Source organism: Osmerus eperlanus, chromosome 18, assembly GCF_963692335.1.
Source record: "Osmerus eperlanus chromosome 18, fOsmEpe2.1, whole genome shotgun sequence".
Classification (NCBI taxonomy): Eukaryota; Metazoa; Chordata; class Actinopteri; order Osmeriformes; family Osmeridae; genus Osmerus; species Osmerus eperlanus.
The window spans coordinates 8,348,845-8,370,364 of record NC_085035.1 but is presented as its reverse complement, the minus strand read 5'-3'; the positions used below and the strand labels follow the sequence as shown (position 1 = coordinate 8,370,364).

Genomic DNA, 21,520 nt, shown 5'->3' with positions numbered 1-21,520 from the left:
ACATATTTCTTTTTTTTCTTTTTTATACACACAACAGCACACAAACAGACAAATGAACAAACAGGATTTCGCTAATGGCACACAAGTAACTAACTTGCTCTAACTGTCTCTAACTCTCTCAAACTCTCTCTAACTGTCTCTAACTGTCTCTAACTCTCTCTAACACTCTCTAACTCTCTCAATCTCTCTCAAACTCTCAACCAAGGTCTCACGCATTCAAAACCTTTGGTTTTGCCGCCTCATTTTATACCCTGACACGTCAGAGTCTTTTGGCAAGTGCGACACAGGTTTCGTTCAAGATCACGTCACAAAACGTTTCGAAACACTGACACGTGACCGGAAGTGTTTTTAAAACCCGTCTCGAAACACTCGCTGTTTATCAATCCGAGTAACGCTAAGAACATATTTGCGTTCTTTTGAAGAACGTTCTTGCAAGCATCCTTACGAGAACGGTCTTGCAGGACCCCGAGGACGGAGAACGATTTGAGATGTGTGTGTTCTTGCAATGACTTTTGGGAAATCAGATGCATTCTCGCTGACCAAGTCACCAACCGATGTATCCTCGATAAAAGGGGCGGATAAAGAACACTTCCGGGTATTTTTGGGGTTCTTGGTAACTTGTGTTCTTTGGATTGGAACCGTACTTGGGCAATGAAAGATGACGTCAAACGAGTTCGCAAGAACACAAGAACGGAGAAAAACGTGGATTGATAAAAAGCCGTTGTTCCGATGAAGTGAGTCTTGAATGTGTTGGGACAGTGTCGACACCGTAGTACCGAGCGGATCATCACTACAATTATACACCACATTCCTTATTTCAGTTTAACCTAATTCCCACATTTCGTCCTTTGAGATTAATATTGTTTCGTTAGATCGTTCATTAATTCATTCATACAGTAGGCTAGGCTAGTGTCGTAGAGGTGAACTAGCCAGGGAACTAGCCAAACTAGGGAGGGTACAATTTCTGGGGAAATTGTAGGGTGTGCTTGCTTGCGTCGGTTGCACAGGGGTCCGTTTTATAATGACATTTTTACAACTGATATTTCTGTATATTTTATATAAAAATGCATAGGGCCTACTTATTATTTATAAAGATTACATAAATTTAAAAGCATCTTTTTTTTGCTGCTCATTTACAACTCAAAATACGAGTGAAGTGTAGAATGAAATATGATGTCTTCTCATTTCCCCTGCAAGAGGCAGCCTCATAGCTGAATCAAAACGAAGAAATTTGGCAGACCGGTGTAAAAATTTACCTAATCTCTATGACTTAAACGTCATTTTAAGTTTTTCCCTTCTCATGATATTTTCAGGCATTTAGCCTACTCATATTGCATTCATTCATTAATAAAGAACCCCCTTTGAAGATTATTCTACGACGTTACCGGCAGTAGAAGATGGAATCGCGATTCAAACAGTACCATCTGCTAACTATGCCCCCAAAAACGTAAATAAGATTGACATTTATTTAGTGGAAAATCGCTTGACATTTTTTTAGTGGAAAATTGCTCATTCATTAAAAGCTCACTGGTAGCGATCATTGTCAGTAACAACGCAAAATGCGATATAGCCCTGTGTGTAGAAGCTGCCCCGTAAATTCTACTACTACAGTACAGTACTAGACTACTGCTGTGTTCGTCTTGGTAGCGATTGCTTTGGTTGAATTAGATTCAACATTCCGTTGTACGGTTTAGGCTGAAATTAATTATTTTCATGAACAGATTGACAAAGTTTAGGCTGTGGCAATGAAGTTCAGGTTAGTAGTCAGATAGTTTCACCTATTGAAAGACTTTTGATTTAAGTAAGGGGAGTGCCGAACATGTTCTGTCGCCGTTTGACTTCCTAAACAGCTGTGTAGATGTTTTTGTAGTGTGCCTCGCCTAGGCTACAGCGTTGCAGTGAGCAACACTGGTTTGAAACCACAGGTAATGATAATTTCACCAACAAATCGTTTACTTGTAATGTAATGTCATAATAAATCCACAACGAAAATGTATTTGTGAGGAATGTTTATTTTAACGATTGAAAACAGATGCATCATAGACCACTGTAGTACGTGTTGCCCGGGCAACAGAGGCTAATGTCATGATGCTAATGCTTCAGTTAAATAGTAGACTAACGCTACCGTTTCCGAAAGTAGATGTGGGCCTACTTCCTTAATAATATCAGCTAATATTGTACACATTTCACAATTGTGTGTCATATCACAAAGTAAAATGAGTAAATAGTTATCACCCTGGCCTCTTTGCTTGTGGCGTTTCTGCAGCTGCCTTGCAGTAAAGCTATAGTTAGCCTAGCTATCCCCCAAGTTAACAGATGCGAAACGAATGTTCTGCACGCGTGTTTTCGTGACGTTAGTGACGTAGTGACGTTAGTAACGTCAGTGACTGTGGCTAGCAAATTAGCCACCGTTAGCTTCACTTTTCGCCACAAAAACTTAACTTGAGCCTAAACCATGCAACGGAACGTAAATCCCAATAGAAGCAACTCAATCGCTACCAAGACGAAACTTTTGACTCCTAGGTTGTCTATGTAGGCCAAATATTGACTGAGTTTTAGGGGGGCAAAAAGAAAAAAAGAAAAGAAAAATAATAATATATATATGAGAGAACAAAGGTTGTGCCCTTGCCGAAGGCAAAGCACACCCAATAATAATATATATGTGAGAGAACAAAGGTTGTTCCCTTGCCGAAGGCAAAGCACACCCAATAAATTGCATTTTTTTATGATGTAGGCCGAAAATGAGCTTCCCCTATTTGAAAGACCAGCAGCCTGCTATATACATACCCGTTTCTCCTACAGACTGTCAAAGCAGTGATGTAGATGACATAAAGACTGTGCTAATTACCTTTGAGTTGTTATGAGTTTCTATGCAGGGCTCCACACTAACCTTTTTCCTCTAGATACAGGTAACGACCCGCGGGCCGGATCCGGCCTGCCAGGTGGTCCAGCTCGGCCCGTCGGATGTCTTTGCAAAGTTTGAAAATTACAGAAAGACATGAGTTGCATTTCTATAAAAGTAACTGCTATTCCGAATCCGATTGTCTCTTAATAATATGGAGGTTTCATTTACAAAGTTTTGTAAATGTTTTTATCGATCCAGTAATTGCTTCAAAACCAGCGTAGATGCGATGTCTGCTACGGAGGCAGAAACGCTCATTGCCACCATAGAGTTATATTACTAGAGACAGCTACTTTTGACTTCCAAGATGGCGTCCCCATTCATTTCTATGAAAAGTGCTCAGTGGCGCAGTGAGGCAAGCGAGAGCACGAAACCGGACCGCGCCATCTTTCCAGTTCCGGCTCTTCCGGTCTAGCGTTAAACAGTGGCTCGCTTTTTTCCTAGCTCCGAGACTCGTGCACGCTTGCAACTAGCTGTACACGTAATACTTTGCGACAACCAGTCGCGAGCTTGTGAGCTGGAGCCAAGCCCCCACCCCTCGCCCCTTGGCTTGAAGCAACGGCCCCGGTGGATGTAGGTGGTATTGCATTTCTTGTTAGACTTCTGGCTCTTCCGTTCGTTTTTATTCTATTAACTACAGTCAACATTTAAAACTATCGCCCCCAATCATTTTTGTTCGATTCTCGAACCTGGCTCATACTACTAGCTTTTTCATAGAATCATTTTTCCTGATTTTTGCTAAGTTTGAAACCAATCCGAAATGGGTAAACTAGCACCCCATGTATTTGCTTACGTCAATAAAAGTTGCCTGCAAATGTGCTAGCGGATACTAACGGCACGAGTACAAAAGTTCACATTGGCCGATAGCCGATTTACCTGGAGCTGAAAGAAATGGCTTGAGTTGCCTGCCCTGTTGTAGCAAATTTAGCAAATGGTTGTCACACATACATGAAATGTTGTTAATATAGTTTATTCCCGTTATTTTAAAACAGATTTGATTTTTTGTAAAAACGTTCATGACATGATGGCAAATAATATATTATGTTAAGCGTGAGCATAGATTGTTGACATGTCTATCTGGAGAAAAGATGAAGATTAATACTTTAACTGATAAACACAATAGGAAATGATATATATTTAAATAATATTAGTCTTGCCTTCAGAAGCTTTTGTTAAACACACTCATTATTCTTTTTTTGATCGTGTCATCAAGCCAGACTGCTTTTGTGGGACAATGAAGGTCCTCAGTGACTCTGTTTCACCCCCACTTATATCTGATGGAAACGTCTTGTATATAGTTCTGTTAATATGCCCCTTTCAAAGGCACATGTTCAATAAAGTAGACTATATTTTAGACACACTTCTCAATTTATTACATTATTACCAAGTCTTGTTAGATCACGTTATATCCATTAATAGGCGTTTGGTTTTGTAGGTTGAACATATAAAACACAGGCCACATTTCTACACTGATGTTAAATTGAAGGCAGTGTGAATTTCGTGGCATTTTGTTTGAATATAAAGTTGACAGTAAGCTATGGTAAGTCTGCATTATGGAAGATTTCTGTTACAAAAATAACTATTAAGCTTTCTTTGCCTGGCGAGAACAACGACGGAGCTGTTCATGTTAACAGTTTATTTAATCCGATACAATGCGTTGGAAATCATACTCATATCACAAAGAAAAAAAGCAACATATGTGATGAGTTCCATCTAGAATAGCCCTATAGCCTATTTCTAAAAACCAAGTGAAAGGAATACTATACAGTGACAGCATACATTTCCGTAAAGTTTGCATCATGTCTCTGATTCTTATCGGACCTGTACCCCATTCTGCCACTGCAATGCCTTAGCTCACACGCTCGCAACCATATAAATCTATGCTCGCGACTGGTTGTCGCAAAGTATGACGTGTACAGCTAGTTGCAAGCGTGCACAAGGTCTCGGAACTAGGGAAAAAAAGAGCCACTGTTTAAAGCTAGACCGGAAAAGTCGGAAGTGGAAAGATGGCGCGGTCCAGTTTCATGCTCTCGCTTGCCTCACTGCGCCACTGAGCACTTTTCATAGAAATGAATGGGGACGCCATATTGGAAGACAAAAGTTGCTTCCTCTAGTAATATTAACTCTATGGCTGGAGCTAAGGCATTGCAAAAAACTGTCAGAATGTGGTACAAGTCCGATCAAGAAGCACATGTGAACTTTACGAAAATCAATACTATTGGTACTGTAGTATTATACGTGCAGGGCCTATACGTTGTTCTTTTTGCTTCGTGTTTTTAGTTTGACTGCTTAAGTATTGTGTCGGATTAAAGAAACTGTAAACTTGAATATATGGCTCCGTCCGTCGCCTATGTTACTATGATAATGATGATGTGTTGCTCACTATTACTAGCTTATTGTTAATGCCATCGTTGTGGTGTTAACTGACAAAGTTCTAACAATATAACGACCATAACAATATTGTGGTTATCAGACATGATTTATTAATCTTCGTCTTTGCTCCATAACATGTCAACAATCTATAATGACGCCGTAACATGCCACGACATTATAACTAATCATATTAGGCTATAGCCTAATTGGGTGTGCTTTGCCTTCGGCAAGGGCACAACCTTTGTTCTCTCACATATTATTATTGTTTCTCTTCACACCCCTAAGTCTTCGTCAATATTTGGACTACATAGACAACGTTGATGTCAAAAGTTTTATCTTGGTAGCGATTGAGTTGCTTTTATTTGTATTTACGTTCCGTTGCACGGTTTAAGTAGAAATTAAGTTTTTGTGGCGAAAAGTGAAGCTAACGGTGGCTAACTTGCTAGCCACAGTCAATGACGCTACTTACGTCACTTACGTCACAAAAACTCGCGTGAATACCTCTAGCAGAACATTAGTTTAGCAGCTCGTTAACTTCTGGGAGATAGCTAAGCTAACTGCTTTACTGCAAGGCAGCTGCAGAAACGCCACAAGCAAAGAGGCCAGGGTGATAACTATTTACTAATTTTACTTTGTGATATGACACACAATTGGGATGTGTAATGTACAATATAAACTGATATTATTAAGGAAGTACATCTACTTTCGGAAACAGTAGTCTACTATTTCACTGAAGTATTAGCATCATGACATTAGCAGAGAATGTCTAATATAGAGAGAACTGCCACTCTCGGGAAACGTCCGTGTTCTGAACTGGTTGCAGTTCCACTCTAGTTCCATATGAGGGCGCTAACGGTCGAGTGCAGAATGAATGGAGGTCTATGGAGCTATACCCCTCAAAATCCACTTTTCTCAGGATATAATTTTTTTTCTAGTAATTTGAATTTTGAATTCGAAAGGGGAGGCAAAACAAATACACACTGCTGGGTGTTAGATTTTTTTAAAGTCGCCTTTCTGTTCTAAAAAGCCTTTTAAAATGTAATTGACGTCATACACATCGTACGACCAGCGATATTGTTTTACGGCAAGCTCTGGTCACTTCCTTTTTTCTCTCGAGCTATCGACAACACAGCTGACAGGTTAGGCTCTCCTTGTCAATACACATGCTATAAAGAGTTTTGGGTTGCTAATGTTGTTGCTAATGTTGTTAATGCTCTGACATTCTTCGGATGCCATCAAGCGGGATCTCTGGTCGTAGTCAGTCCTTCACTAACCAATCAGCATTCATTAGCAGAATGCTAGCGTGTTATGGGCAACAACGACTCACCCTGTAAGAAATAGAAGGACATAAGTGCTCGTTCATTCAATTTTCGACCTATAATCCATGTTGAACATATAAAAACTACAATCAAATCTGAGATTTCTCAACGACAATCAGGTGAAAGAGACAAATTTAGCCATTTAGCTCCATAGACTCCCATTCATTCTGCACTTGACCGCAATCACTCCCAGTGGAACTCTGGTGGAACTGCAACAAAATTCGGTACAATGGGGCTTAATAGGGAGTGGCCAGCATAGATATATATATAAAGACTAGATGTCTCACGGCGGAGTCTAGAACGTCCGCACATGGCGGCCATCTTAATACAGTCAACTCGCTCACCCATAACATTGTGTTGATGCTACATGTACTTTTTAAATGACCATAACTTGCTCAATTTTCAACCGATTTTGAAACGGTTTGGTTTGTTATCAACGTCAGAGATGTCGTTATGCCACTACATACTTCCATTCTTTTTTTTTTTTTTATAACAATTATTCATAAGTATGCAGTTTATTATGACATTAGCAGAGCTGCCAACTCTCACGGTTTCGCTGTGTGACACACGCATTTCAACAATTTCTCACGCTCTCACGCCACACATTGTATATCTCACGCTGAAAAGGCAATGCCAAACAAGTAGCCAAGCTAACGTTGTAAAAGTAACGGATGTTAATGGATAACGGAGTGAAGCATCATTGACGCGCAAACAGCCGTGTAAACTTGCCTGGGGGGGGGAGTGAAGCTCGCGAAAGCTCGCCTAAGGGGGGGGGGGGGGGGGAGGGAGCGATAGCTCGCCCCGGGGGAGCTATCGCGATCTCCCCCTCGTCATCAGCTCTCCCTCACAGCCCACATTGCTGCGGTCTCCTGGTCGTGTAGATTCACCCTCTACAACATCCGGAAGATCAGGAGATACCTGTCTGAGCATTCCACCTAGCTGCTAGTCCAAGCACTTGTCCTCTCATAGTTGGACTACTGCAACTCGCTGCTCGCCGGTCTCCCAGCATGCGCAACCCACCCTCTCCAGAGGATTCAGAACGCGGCGGCCCGTCTGGTCTTCAATCTACCCAGACGCTCCCATGTTACCCCGCTCCTCATCTCCTTCCATTGGCTTCCCATCACGGCCCGTATCAGATTCAAAACTCTGGTACTGACCTTCCGAGCGGTGAACGGGACTGCACCCGACTCCATCAAGTCTCTCCTCCAACCTTAAGAGCCTGCATGCTCTTATGGTTCTTCCCTTTGGCACTTATTTGGTTTTCCACAATGTATGCTTCATGTTTTGGCTGCTCGCAATGTTTGGGGCTATCTCGTTGTTATGATCAGTGACCTATGCTCTTTTGTAAAGCTCTCTCTTGGAAGTTGCTTTGGATAAAAGCGTCTGCTAAATGCATAAATGTAAATGTAACGCAGCAAACCACGAGAAGCTGGAATGTCCGACTTCACAGAGCCGTTTTCAACTCCTCCCCGACTGCAAGCGGCTACTCTCGCCGGTCGTTTCTATGCAGCCGCAGTCCATGTCGAACGCACCTATTGCCACAGGCAGCAGCGCTCGCTGCTCGCTTTGTGACGCGTTTGACGTCAGACGCGTCAGCAGAGGAGAGCCCAGGCAGAACAGTGGGCTGATGTCTGAGTTTTTGGTCTTTATGTTTGTAGTTTCTAGAAAGACCTTAAAATAGGGGTTATCATCAAAAAACCTTCACCAATGATTTAAACATCGAGAAATATTGTCGTTATGCATGTGTTATTATGCTATGATTTTACTGGTCTGGTCCATCAAAGTGGGCAGTATTTGACCCCTTAACTAAAATGAAGTGACACCCCTGCTGTAGAAGCACCAAACCAAATGTAGGAGCACCACACTAACAACATTCGAGACATGGATATCTGTTTTCCATCTTCCTGTTAATCTCTGTGAAGTAACTCAGTACTTGAGTAGTATTTTCACTAGATTCTCACTTTCTTACTCAAGTAATTACTGAATGACTACTTTTACTTCTACTTGAGTCATTATTATGTTAAAGTAACAATACTTTTACTTGAGTACAGTTTTGGGCTACTCTACCCACCTCTGATAAAAAATATATGAGCATTAGAAAATTAGGAATTTTTAATGTTTCTAATTGTGTTTCTATTTTAAATATATCAGAATTAATTCGTTTTCCAATTCCAAACTGGAAATTTCGGAAATGTGTGCCGTTATCATCAGACTAACCCATAACGTATTGTCTTTCCTGATCAGGTGAACTCCATTCAGAACCAAATGCAGTCAAAGGGCGGCTATGAAGGGGATGCAATGCCTGTGAATGTTCAGCTACAGTTGGTGGACACAAAAGCAGGATAATAAAGAAGAGCTGCATGTAAGGGGCACTTGATAATATTAAATTGGAACATTAACATTTAGTAAATTATGTATATTTAGTCTTAATGTATAGGCTAGTGTAAATATAAAATGTTCCAATTTTGTTACTTCTGTAGGTTTCTCCACACTGGTGTTCTCATTGCCCCCCTCCCCCCATGCCTGCCTTCAGTGACAGCTGGAATAGAGGTGACAATGTTCATTGGCCAACCCTCCCCTCGCTGTTGGGACAACAGCATCAACACTAGAACCGGTTTTCACACAGAACGGTCTGTTGTTGTCGTCCCCCTTCCCTTCCCCTCCTCCCAACCCATCCCACAGATGCTGAAAGATGACGGACAGCAGTGCTTCAGTTATAGTGTACCTCACCTTCCAACTGCAACCTGACCGCTAGCATGCTCCTCATCATTGCAAAAGTGCAACATGTTTGAATGCCTACTCTTACCTGTGAATTATCGTGTCTCTTTCTTTGCATTGTCGATGCTTTGATTTGGAAGGTCTGGAACCTACAAGTACAATTGTTGATTTTTATTCAATTGTATTTCTTTGTAATGTCTTGCTAGGCTGTCAAAACAGTGGCTGCCCACATGTGAAAAGTGGCTTGCTACTGCCATTTGGTGCCAAAATGTCTGTAGCTAACATGGAATGATGGTAAATTGTTCTGACAAAAAGTCTGGTACTGGTAGAAATGTTGTTTACAGTCTATGCTCATTCCTTTTCCTTTTTTCCACAGTAACTGTTGTCTTTGGACAAAGTAACAAATTGTGAAATTTACATTTGACTTGGCTGTTTTAAATGTAAAATATTTGAATAAACTTGGGCTGTAAGTATTTGCAGTGCAGTAAAATCTTAAGAAACAGATTGTGTTTGTAATGTAGAGCAAGATATTGGTTTGACAATTAGTTAATCAATTGTACAACCGGATCATCATTCTTTGACGCAAACCCAAACTCTTACATTCACTTGAAATGATCTCTGACTATGAACTTGGCACATCTTCGGAATGAAAGAAAAAACCCTTTGGAATCTTTCTGTCATCTTTTGTCTATGGAATCACTTGAGACCATAGTAGAGCCCAGGACAGCCACAATTTGTGAGAAAACAAATGCCAGTATGATTCTCATCAGCACACAGTGTGACATGCTCCTTTTTCTCAGGTTCAAAGGTATATTTCCAGTTATTTTAAAGATGTACATTTGAGTTTTTCTTCTTTTTTTTTTTTTATAAAAGCAGATGTGTTTTGAAGAAAGTTATGTCAGTAATCTACAGTTAGGTTACAGACTTGCTTGAGATAGAACTTTAAAAAGCTGTAAAAACAAATACAGTATATATAATATATATAGGCCCACACACATTTTGCTGTCCTTGGTGCTGTGAGACATGCTGTACAATGCCAGTGAGAAAATAAAATATTACAATTGAGTCTTTCAAAGTATATTCCTTATTATTAATCATGTAAAATCATGTTTTCAATTGACTAATCTTGATGCTGTTCTTTTGCCACATATACTAATTTTAAAAGTATTTTTTCCTACAATTACTATAAGTATAGTAACAATTACCAGTGTTTCAGGAAATAAGTCACTGACCGCCAAATGTGATCGTATGCCATGGTAATCATTTTCCCATGTTTTTGTTCTTTTTCTTGTCCCTTAAGTGCTTGTGTATATTGTATTAATTGAGTGTCACAATCTGTGCTGTTCTAATTTAATGTTTGTTTGTTCTTGTTACATTTTGTACTATAGTTTCTATCAAAATGAGTGGAATTTGACAAAAGTATGTACACATCACATTTTATGATGATAGATAATGTATATTTATTTATCATTGTTAATTATTCATGTTTTGAAAAGAGGAGTATTTATCTGTGATTAAGGATGTCGTACATTTGTTAACTAAAAAGCACAAAGTGAAGAAAAATTAAATAGATATATGTTTGCATTAGGACATCTAAATGTTGACCAGTATATATATATAAAATATTCTGCCCCACAATATATATATATTTACACTACCGTTCAAAAGTTTAGGGTCACCCAGACAATTTCGTGTTTTCCATGTGTTTTCCATTCGTGTTCATTTTTATTTGAAATATTAATTTTGTTCTTCAAACTTTGCTTTCGTCAAATAATGCTCCATTTGCAGCAATGACAACATTGCATACCTTTGTCATTCTAATTCTAATCCTTCTAATCATCCATTAGTCTTCTAAGGCAATTAGCAAACACAATGTACCATTCGAACACATACAGTAATAGTTGCTGGAAATGGGCCTCTATACACCTATGTAGATATTTCATTAAAAACCAGACGTTTCCACCTAGAATAGTCATTTACCACATTAAATTTACAATTACATTTAGTCATTTAGCAGACGCTCTTATCCAGAGCGACTTACAGTAAGTACAGGGACATTCCCCCCGAGGCAGGTAGGGTGAAGTGCCTTGCCCAAGGACACAACGTCATTTGGTTGGCATAGCCGGGAATCGAACTAGCAACCTTCTGATTACTAGCCCGATTCCCTCACCACTCAGCCATCTGACTCCCCCGTTAACAATGTATAGTGTATATCTGATTAATTTTACGTTATCTTCATTGAAAAAAACAGTGCTTTTCTTTGAAAAATAAAGACATTTTTAAGTGACCCCAAACTTTTGAACGGTAGTGTATATATATATAAACATTTTCAACATTATGGAATGAGCTCCACTCCAAGTCTATTTTTGTTACTGTATCTCATCTTATAAAAAACTAAAAATTGCAGGCTTGTAGATTACCAAATGTCTTCAGTTTAAATTAAATATGTTTTCCATGTTATCACTGACTGTGTCTGTGAGAAGTCAATTGATGAAACTGAGAATAGAGACTTATTAATAGAAAATACTTATCAGTTTCTTCCCGCAAAATTGTATGTTAAATCATTTTAGATGAACCAAACATTTAGACAATTATAAAAAATTCTATCAAGTTTGTCATATTTATGAAGGACAAGTCAGTCTGAAGTGGCTTTTCACCTTTGTTGTGGTGTGTCCAGCTATAAGAAAACAAATTCAAAGTGTGTGTAAAACCTTTTAATTTCTATTCAGATTTTTCTGTCTCACATACTGTAAATGTTCAGGCATTGCATACGAAATAACCGTACTCTAAAGGAGAAGTATCTTTATTCTCTGACTCTACTGCAGACATTATTGAATAACTGGCAGTTGGTGTCTTGTTTCCAGGATGTAAGGCAAATACATTATGGTTTTGATGTTCATAACCACAGTTGAAAGGGAGTCTATGTATATTAGCTGTGCCTCTAATAGCAGAAGCTAATTGCTACCCTCACTGCACTGCTCTTGAGAAGAAATAAGAAAAACATTGTAATATGGATAGAACTTTACCTCCGTTCCATTTATATGAATGTGATTTTGGGAGGAGGATATAGGTTTGTAGTTAATACCAGGGGCATGTTGCATAAAAATAGACCTAGTCTTAGACTTAAATATAACTTTAAGTAAGACTTGCCATAGACACTTCAATTTACTTATTTAAATGCTTTGAATAGAATTGTGAGGTCAGTGTAATATGATCATGTATAATTCATTGGTTTTATTGCAAAAGACACTGCATACTCCAAATCCCATCATTCCTTCTATCTGGACCCCTTCTAGCCACCAGTCCATGATACCTTGCAGGGTGAAAAACTATGAAAACTCCCAGATTAAGGTTAAATAATGATCACATGGTACACTGAACCAGCAAAGCAAATTTGAAAAAGTGTCAAGCAACTAAATAAAATGAAATCACTCAGTATGGAAGATGGCCATTTCAATGACGAAAATATTGTCCAAACAACCAAAACGATTCCCCTACGATTAAAGGAAGAGGGGGAAACTGAACAGTTTATTAATATTAACCAAATATGCTGGAATTACAGTTATTTGAGTCTATTGGTTAAATCAGAGCAAGACTAGTCAAAGTTAATTGAAATAGATATTTAATAACCGCAAATGAATTTAATAAATTACATGGCAAACATGTTACAAGGTGAAGGATTTAAATCTTACCTACTCTACCATGATATTGTAAATCAGAGAGAGAAAAGGGAAGGACAAGGAGTAGGAGAGCCCTCAGGAAATAAAGAATCTACAGAACAGTGCTTCATAAGTCCCTCTATACCCAACTCTTATCTGTAGAACAACCAATCAGACCACATTTTGAACCTTACTTATCAATATATGACTAGCAATGCAACAGTAACACTGTTACACGATGAGGTGAGAGACCCATCAAGTAGAGACTCCATCCAGCAACTCCAGATTTTAGCATATGAGGTGGGGGCAGGGTGACATCCAGCCGTATGTGTGACCATCAAACCCCACAGAGGGCATTGTAATGCATATCAAAGAAGAAGATCTATTGACCTATCAGACCTATCTCAGCCAGACTTGTGCTACCATATCATTGGACCTTGGAAAGAGTGACATTCCTTCCACTGTCAAAGTGGGCTCCCTGGTGTTGCTAGGCAACATGCTAGCCAATGGTGCATGTGTTTACATCAGTAATGTATTTCTTGAATGACTGGAAACACCCTTTTTAGTATCCTCCCTTAAATAGAAAGGGAGCATCGTTGATAGAAGAATAAACACGATATTTGCATATGAGGATGACACAGGCATATTGAAAGTGGGTTGGTTATGGAAGTTGTCGTGGGTGTTTTGGGTAGGCTTGGCTGTGTGACTTGGATGAGACAAGCCTCATTACATCTTACGGGGAGACAAACAGAGGATGCTGGGGGAGTGATGACTCTCCCTTAACGCACAACCTTATAGAACAACACAAATTCCTTCGTATACCTTTAATTCGATTAAATAGCATGGGGTTTCACCCATGTTATAGCCGTGAAAGACAAATCTTTCATATACAAAATTCTATAAATATTCATTAGTTTATTGTCTTATTAACTATTTATTTTTGTTTTTTTAGAAAGCCCTTAGCAATGACCTCACTTTTGGGTTTTGTCATTGTTGCGCTGACAAGGGAGTCACTGCTTTATTGGTCAGAACAACCACCATGGAGTTACATTTACATTTAGCAGACGCTCTTATCCAGAGCGACTTACAGTAAGTACAGGGACATTCTCCCCAAGGCAAGTATGGTGAAGTGCCTTGCCTAAGGACGCAACGTCATTTGGCACAGCCGGGATTCGAACCAACAACCTTCGGATTAATAAAACTTTTACAGTTTTTCTCAATTGCTAAAACACTAAAACCCATTGGCTGAACAAAGTTCTCAGTTGCCTGAACTCATGTAGCTAATTGTGCAGTCTGTCACAAGTCAATACCTTAAACCATTTCACATGGTAAAACACAATTTGCAGATCTCACTTAGACTTTTCAGCAAAACTCTAAACACATTCTCATTCTCAAAACACATTCTGCACTCTAATGCACATGTCATCCATACTGGTAAACACAAGTGGTAACAATCAAATACAAATAGAGAAAACATGTCATTGACAAAACACAACCACTCAAAATTGATTTCACTTGTTTCAAATGATGTGACACAACCAATATAAGCCAGTTCAGAGAGCAAACAGGTTGTTGAAGGTGGGAAAATATTGCTTGTGATGTCGATGAAGTGCTCTGGCCTGACCCTTGTCCCTTTTAGTATTGTATACTGTAGTACAGTGCATTGTAGGCTGTGTACTATACAATGAACACATTGTATGGCCCTGAACATTGTGTTTTCCATTTGTTACAGTAACAGTACTGACTGCTCAATAGATTTTGACTGGTTGCAGGTGCATATCAACAAAGAACAAGAGTGAGTTGTGAGTAGTGAAATGCAGGGTACAGTGCTGTATAGGGTTTACAAGGAGGAGAAAGAACAAAAAAAATGGCAAAGAGCAAAACAGAGTAGTAATTTCTGATCAATTTTGAGCTACTATGATAGAACATGTTTTCGTTCATCAAAAGACAATGACGGATAAATATTAAATTTGTTTTGAGATAATAAAATTACTTCTCCCTGAGAACTATATGTTTTGAACAATGTGTTTTCTATTTTTTGGTGTATTGTTTACTGACTGCTTGATAGTGTATATCATTTTGATCACTTTGTTTATTTTTTAGCAGTGTTTGATTTTGAGCACAGGTAAATCTGTTTTGAGGCGAAAGTTTGATTTTGAGCACAGGTAAAACTGTTTTCAGGCGAAAGTTTCATTTAGCAAGAGGATTCTGACTTTTTGTAACTAGTGCTTGAAGATGAAGTTTTGTGTTTACAGTTTTGAGAAAAAGGGTGACTGTTTCAAGAAATGTGTTTTAGCAATCGTGAAAAACACTAACCCAATGGGAAAACGATGATTCACCACAGACTTTCTGGCGTGATGCCATATTTTACTTTTTTACCAGTATCAAATGTACATTTATAGAAAATTAACAAATTTAAATATAACTCAAAAAATTCTAAATATATGCATTAGACAATGATGAACAATGATTTCAGAATGATACAAACCTACATAGGAAACTTATGGCTATATGGTAGTTTGTGATATCAAATGTTTAGGCTGATGCTACATGTATCTCAATCTAAATTATTCCAGTATAATTATCATAGCTACATAATAGATAACAGTAGCCTACAATTGCAAAACAAACCAAAATCCATACATCTATCCTCCATTTTACTGACACAAACCCATGTTAAAATGTTAGGCTACTGGATAATGTATTGGTTAATAGTATTTTTTTTTAAACAATGTCAAAAAAGTCAATGTAGATATGTTTTGAGGATGTATGGTTTTTTTTATCAATGAAGTAAAGGTCTATAAAAAAGGACTTTGACCTACGTAGACAATCGTTCATGTCAATCATGGTGTGTATTTTGATCCGAATCAGTATCAGAATTTGCTTTATTCGCCATGTAAGTTCACACAAACAAGAAATTTACTGTGGCAGGAAGGTGCATAATGGGAAGTTGGGTTGTACGCCAATCACAACGTTATGAACGTACAAAATGTTTCTTAAGTCACAGCCAAACCTCAAAGAGAGAGCTCAAACCTATATAAGATGGCATTGGGTCAAGAACTAACCACTATGCCCTCTTCTCTTCCTTCAGATTGAAAGCTTCAGTTTGAAATTGAAACTTGGAAGAACTCCTGTCTAGGTTTCTCACCTGACTTCAGGAGGCATTCTCATCTGTTCCCTCTCAAATGACTTAAAGAAAGAAAGAAAGTGAGAAAGTGGGGCAGTCCCACTGTCAAATCGTCAAGTGTGCGAGGGCTCTCTAGCAGACATTTTGAGCCCTTTATGCACCCTTTTCGTAAGTCAGCATTTTTGCAGACTTTGCCTAAGTGAATTGCCCACAATTCACAGCGTTATGACATGAAACACCAGGGTTACCAGTGGAAATCCTGGCCTTACTTGGATACTTGGGCCCCAAGTATCCACTTGGCAACCAAGGCTGCTTAAAGACTGTCGTATCTAAGACTTTACAAGATTGGTCAAGTTCCACAAAAATATTGTATTTTTATATTGTGACTTGTGACACTACGAGAGGCTGGGTGCTAAAGGGCAGATAAGTCCCCCTCTAGTAGCTGAAGTTATGAGGGACTACAAATCCCAATGGTGGCTATGATTTAGGCAACATTCGGGGGCACAAGCAAGATTCACATGTAAAAAATCATTAGGAAATGGATGAAACACAAACACCTGTTTGAATTTTTTTTATTTATCTGTCTTTGCAAATTTTTATAAAGAAGTTGAACTGTCCTCTGAGAACCCAAAGTTCTCTACTATGTCTGTAACATAATTGTCAGTACAGTGCTGTTGGAGGGCTGAAATATTGCCATTGTATGCTAATTGTCAGTGAACAATCTTACTATTCATGTCTACAACTTATAGGAACTAATGCCATACCATAATACAATGGCAAGAACATAGTTCCAGTGTCCTGTGTTTTGACATGTAGTATAGATCATTTATGACTTAGTTTGGTTCAGGGAATTAACATTAACTGACTGAGAAATTGTATCTTTCTTCAAATCCAGGGAGCCAAAACAAACCCATTATCTATATAGATATAAAGAAATAAATAGAAATATAAAAGACTTTCACAATTGGAGAGCTGCAGAAATTACCAAATACAGTAGTTAATGCAGTGGCGGTTCTACATTGAATTACACCCAGGGCGAGACGCCCTTCGTGCCCCCCCCCCATTGAAATCAAAAGGCTGTTATGGTAAGACCGATTATGTTCTATACAGCTAAAACAGCCTGGGGTCAAATTGACACCAAACATAATAGGGTTACATAAACATGCCCTTACACGCTAAATGTCTGTTATTACATGCTATATTAATATAACTTTTAGGGAGGAACACTTTTAGTTATGAGTTAAACTATACTTTGTCACGAAATATAGTTGTAGCAAATAGCAAATATTCGTCTTTGAAACTACCTACAGATTTGAAAATTCCGTTGGCTAATTACATGGCCTAACATAAATAATACCTTTATCTTTTTCTCGTTTCTCCTCTTCTTCTTTTCGTTTTTTTCACACAATTAAAAAAAACAAAAATGTGCAGGAACTTTAGGCCTATATTTATAATATTATGAATGAAATGTGCGTTATTTGGAAGAAAGTCGAGGTGCAACTGACTTTAGCCCACCAATTTAGAGTATTGCACTATACAGTGGACCCCCCCCTTGTCCGTTCCATTTGGGAGACCCAGTCAGGTGAGCTGTCTGTCCCCCTCCCCTTTTTCACACAGCATCTGTGCACGGCACCTTCTCAGCAAGCAGGGGTGCCTGCAGCTGCCTGAAGAGGGCGCCAATTTACCAATTCCCCACACAGTGAAATGATAGAAAAGAGAAAACCGCTTCGCGGCGCAGAGATTTTTATTTATTTATATTATGCTCGTGCGCCCCCCACGTGACATGAAAAAATGGTCCGCCCGTGCCTAAAACCGCCCCTGAGTTAATGTGTTGTTTATGATAATAGAAAGCACAGTGTTGTACATGATTGGAGCTACAACTCCTTTGTCCATATTATTTAATTACAGTTTTTTCCAGTTGCTAACAAGCATTGTTCAATACTGAAACCACATTTTCAAAACTCTTCACACAGTCTGCATTACCAGCATGAATGTTGGCCAAACAGTTAATATCACCTACAAAACTCACTCAGACCAACATAACACTGGCAACAATTCTCATTCATTTTCTCTTTTCTATCATTTCACTGTGTGGGGAATTGGCAAATTGGCGCCCCCTTCAGGCAGCTGCAGGCACCCCTGCTTGCTGAGAAGGTGCCGTGCACAGAAGCTGTGTGAAAAAAGGGGAGGGGGACAGACATCTCACCTGACTGGGTCTCCCAAATGGAACGGACAAGGGGGGGTGGGGGGTCCGCTGTATAGTGCAATACTCTAAATTAGTGGGCTAAAGTCAGTTGCACCTCGACTTTCTTCCAAATAACGCACATTTCATTCATAATATTATAAATATAGGCCTAAAGTTCCTGCACATTTTTGTTTTTTTTAATTGTGTGAAATGGCTAATAAAAATATGTAACACAAAACGATTGTGGTCACCTATGGAAGCAAATTGTTACCAAAATTCAAATGAAAATGCATTTCCAGAAATGCATTTGCATTTTAAGAATGTGGCTGCATTATTTGACTCATAAATGAAATTAGTAATCAATCATCCTATTTTCATTTTAATTTTCTTCTTCAAGAGTGCTCAATCTTTCCCTTTATTAAAATGAAAAAGAAATAGACATTTGAGATTTAATTTTCAAAACATGCCCCAGCAAATAGATACCAAAATTCAATTTGAAATGTAAAATTTGAAAATTAAAATGCATTTCCATAAATGCATTTTCATTTTAAGAACGTGGCTGCAAAATCGTGACCACAATTCAAATTCAAATGCATTTCCAGAAATGCATTTTCATTTTCAAGAACGTGGCTGCAAAATCGTGACCACAATTCAAATTCAAATGCATTTCCAGAAATGCATTTTCATTTTAAGAACGTGGCTGTAAAATCGTGACCACAATTCAAATTCAAATGCATTTGCAGAAATGCAAAATGAACGAAAAAGCATTCTGAGCGGCGCAGCAGAGTGACGTCAGTAGCCGCTCTTCTTCAGCTCCCTGCTGACCGAGCTATGCATCTTGTTCGGTAGGGGGCGGTGTGCACATCTGCATTGCATTACATTGCAAATGTGCCGGGAAATTGATTGAATTGCCGGGTCTTTAGAGCAGCGTTCCCCAACCGGTGCCCACCGGTCCGCGGACCGGTAACGGTCCGTGAGTCATTTCGTACCGGGCCGCACAAAAAAGAATTTATAACATTATTTCCTTTTAATTGATTATCAGAGTCTGAAAGACGTTTTATTCTGAAAAATGACCTGATTCTCTCCTTCTCCGCGGGACTTTTCCCCTGAGCAAAAAAGCTCTGCAAAGACGTGTGTTTACTCATTTTTTAGCAAGTTTGTGGGCTTTATTGAACGGTATCATGCGCGTCTCTTCCTCTTGACACATGACAAGTGATAGTTACCACTCAATGAAGCCTGTTTGAGACAACAACTCTATCGGTGTTTTGGATAAAGGCTATCCTGAGATCGCCACTAAAGCACTGAAAACCCTGCTTCCATTTCCAACATCAAGCGGGATTTTCTGCCGTGACAGCAATCAAACAACATTTTGGAATAGGCCTGAACTGGATATAAGGAACGCACTTCGGGTGTCACTGTCGTAGCTTATAGTCACACACAACAGTGGGACTGACACATCGAAAGCTAGCCAGTAACAATATGACGATGGAAAGCCAGGCTAAGAAACTTAAAGATGGGTCAATTGAAAAAACGGCCGTTTATTTTACATAAAACTCAAAAAACTATTTTTCGCTCAAATCAGCTAAACTATTTTTCTCGCGCGCTCCGCGCGCTCGCATTAGGTGTGGAAGTCACTAACTAGGATCACATCAAACCCAGAATGTACATGCATTAGCAGCGCAGCTGTCCAGGGCCTATCTTTCCTCCCAGTCCGTTCTGCCGGTCCGTGAAAATATGTCTTACATGAAAGCGGTCCGTGGCGCAAAAAAGGTTGGGGACCGCTGCTTTAGAGGACGCATCACAGACCATGGCGCTCCCTCAAATTGTGCAACACTGTTAGAATTAGCTGAACAGGTAGAATCTAATAATATATCTGAGTCTGATGCCCGTGACCGAGTAGAACAAGTCATAGAGAGCTTGGCTGCATACTCTGCCGTCACAGATTTACGCATTAATAGTAGCTCTGCCACTGTTTTATTAATTGTTTGACATCAAGTTGCTCAGTCTGTGATGCGTCCTCTAAAGACCCGGCAATTCAATCAATTTCGAAATGCATTTGAATTTGAATTGTGGTCACGATTTTGCAGCCACGTTCTTAAAATGAAAATGCATTTCTGGAAATGCATTTGAATTTGAATTGTGGTCACGATTTTGCAGCCACGTTCTTGAAAATGAAAATGCATTTCTGGAAATGCATTTGAATTTGAATTGTGGTCAGGATTTTGCAGCCACGTTCTTAAAATGAAAATGCATTTATGGAAATGCATTTTAATTTTCAAATTTTACATTTCAAATTGAATTTTGGTATCTATTTGCTGAGGCATGTTTTGAAAATTAAATCTCAAATGTCTATTTCTTTTTCATTTTAATTAAGTGAAAGATTGAGCACTCTTGAAGAAGAAAATTAAAATACAAATAGGATGATTGATTACTAATTTCATTTATGAGTCAAATAATGCAGCCACATTCTTAAAATGCAAATGCATTTCTGGAAATGCATTTGCATTTGAATTTTGGTAACGATTTGCTTCCATAGTCCCCAAGGTGAATTGGTTTAGTCTTGACTTCTGGTCGTGACAGTGTTGGGGGGATGGGAAATCTGTTGACTGTTGAGTGCCAAAGAAGATGGACAGGAAAAGGTCAAGTAAGCCATCAGATGCCCAATTTCGAAAAAAAAGAAAAGAAGAAGAGGAGAAACGAGAAAAAGATAAAGGTATGCAAATATGTCTCTGTATGATTATTACGGTATCCATGTCATGAATTAAGGGCCAATGTTAATTGGTGGGTATAGGCTAACTCTTACGTTTGTTAGCCTTTTTGCTATGATGCTTGCTATGCAACAACAATATTTCGGTTTTAACTCAACAAACACGAGATAACATTTCACCATAATAGTGTGCTTTGCAACCAAACTGTTACAAGTTCAGTTATTATTTATTTTCATTATTTAGGTTAGGCCCTGTAATTAGCCAACGGAATTTTCAAATCTGTAGGTAGTTTCAAAGACGAACATTTGCTATTTGCTACAACTAGCTATATTTCGTGACAAAGTATAGTTTAACGTCATAACTAAAAGTGTTCCTCCCTAAAAGTTATATTAATATAGCATGTAATAACAGACATTTAGCGTGTAAGGGCATGTTTATGTAACCCTCCTATTATGTTTGGTGTCAATTTTACCCCAGGCTGGGGGGGGGGGGGGGGGGGGGGGGCGAAGGGCGTCTCGCCCTGGGTGTA

At 38.9% G+C, this 21,520-nt stretch overlaps 1 protein-coding gene across 2 annotated transcripts in view; it reads left to right on the top strand.

The window, feature by feature from the left end:
* cdc42se2 (CDC42 small effector 2) overlaps positions 1-10,300 on the top strand; it is a 112,853-nt gene extending 102,553 nt beyond the window's left edge. Inside the window, exons 4-6 of one of the 2 annotated variants that reach the window (XR_009932692.1) lie at positions 8,839-8,956; positions 9,075-9,144; positions 9,277-10,300. Coding sequence is in view for 1 of the 2 variants with exons in the window: in XM_062484448.1 (XP_062340432.1) it covers positions 8,839-8,940 (102 nt within the window). In the remaining variant the exon portion in view is untranslated. Of the gene's footprint in view, positions 1-8,838; positions 8,957-9,074 lie in introns of both variants that reach the window. The other variant, XM_062484448.1, reaches the window with a different exon arrangement.
* The last annotated feature ends 11,220 nt before the right edge of the window (positions 10,301-21,520 follow it).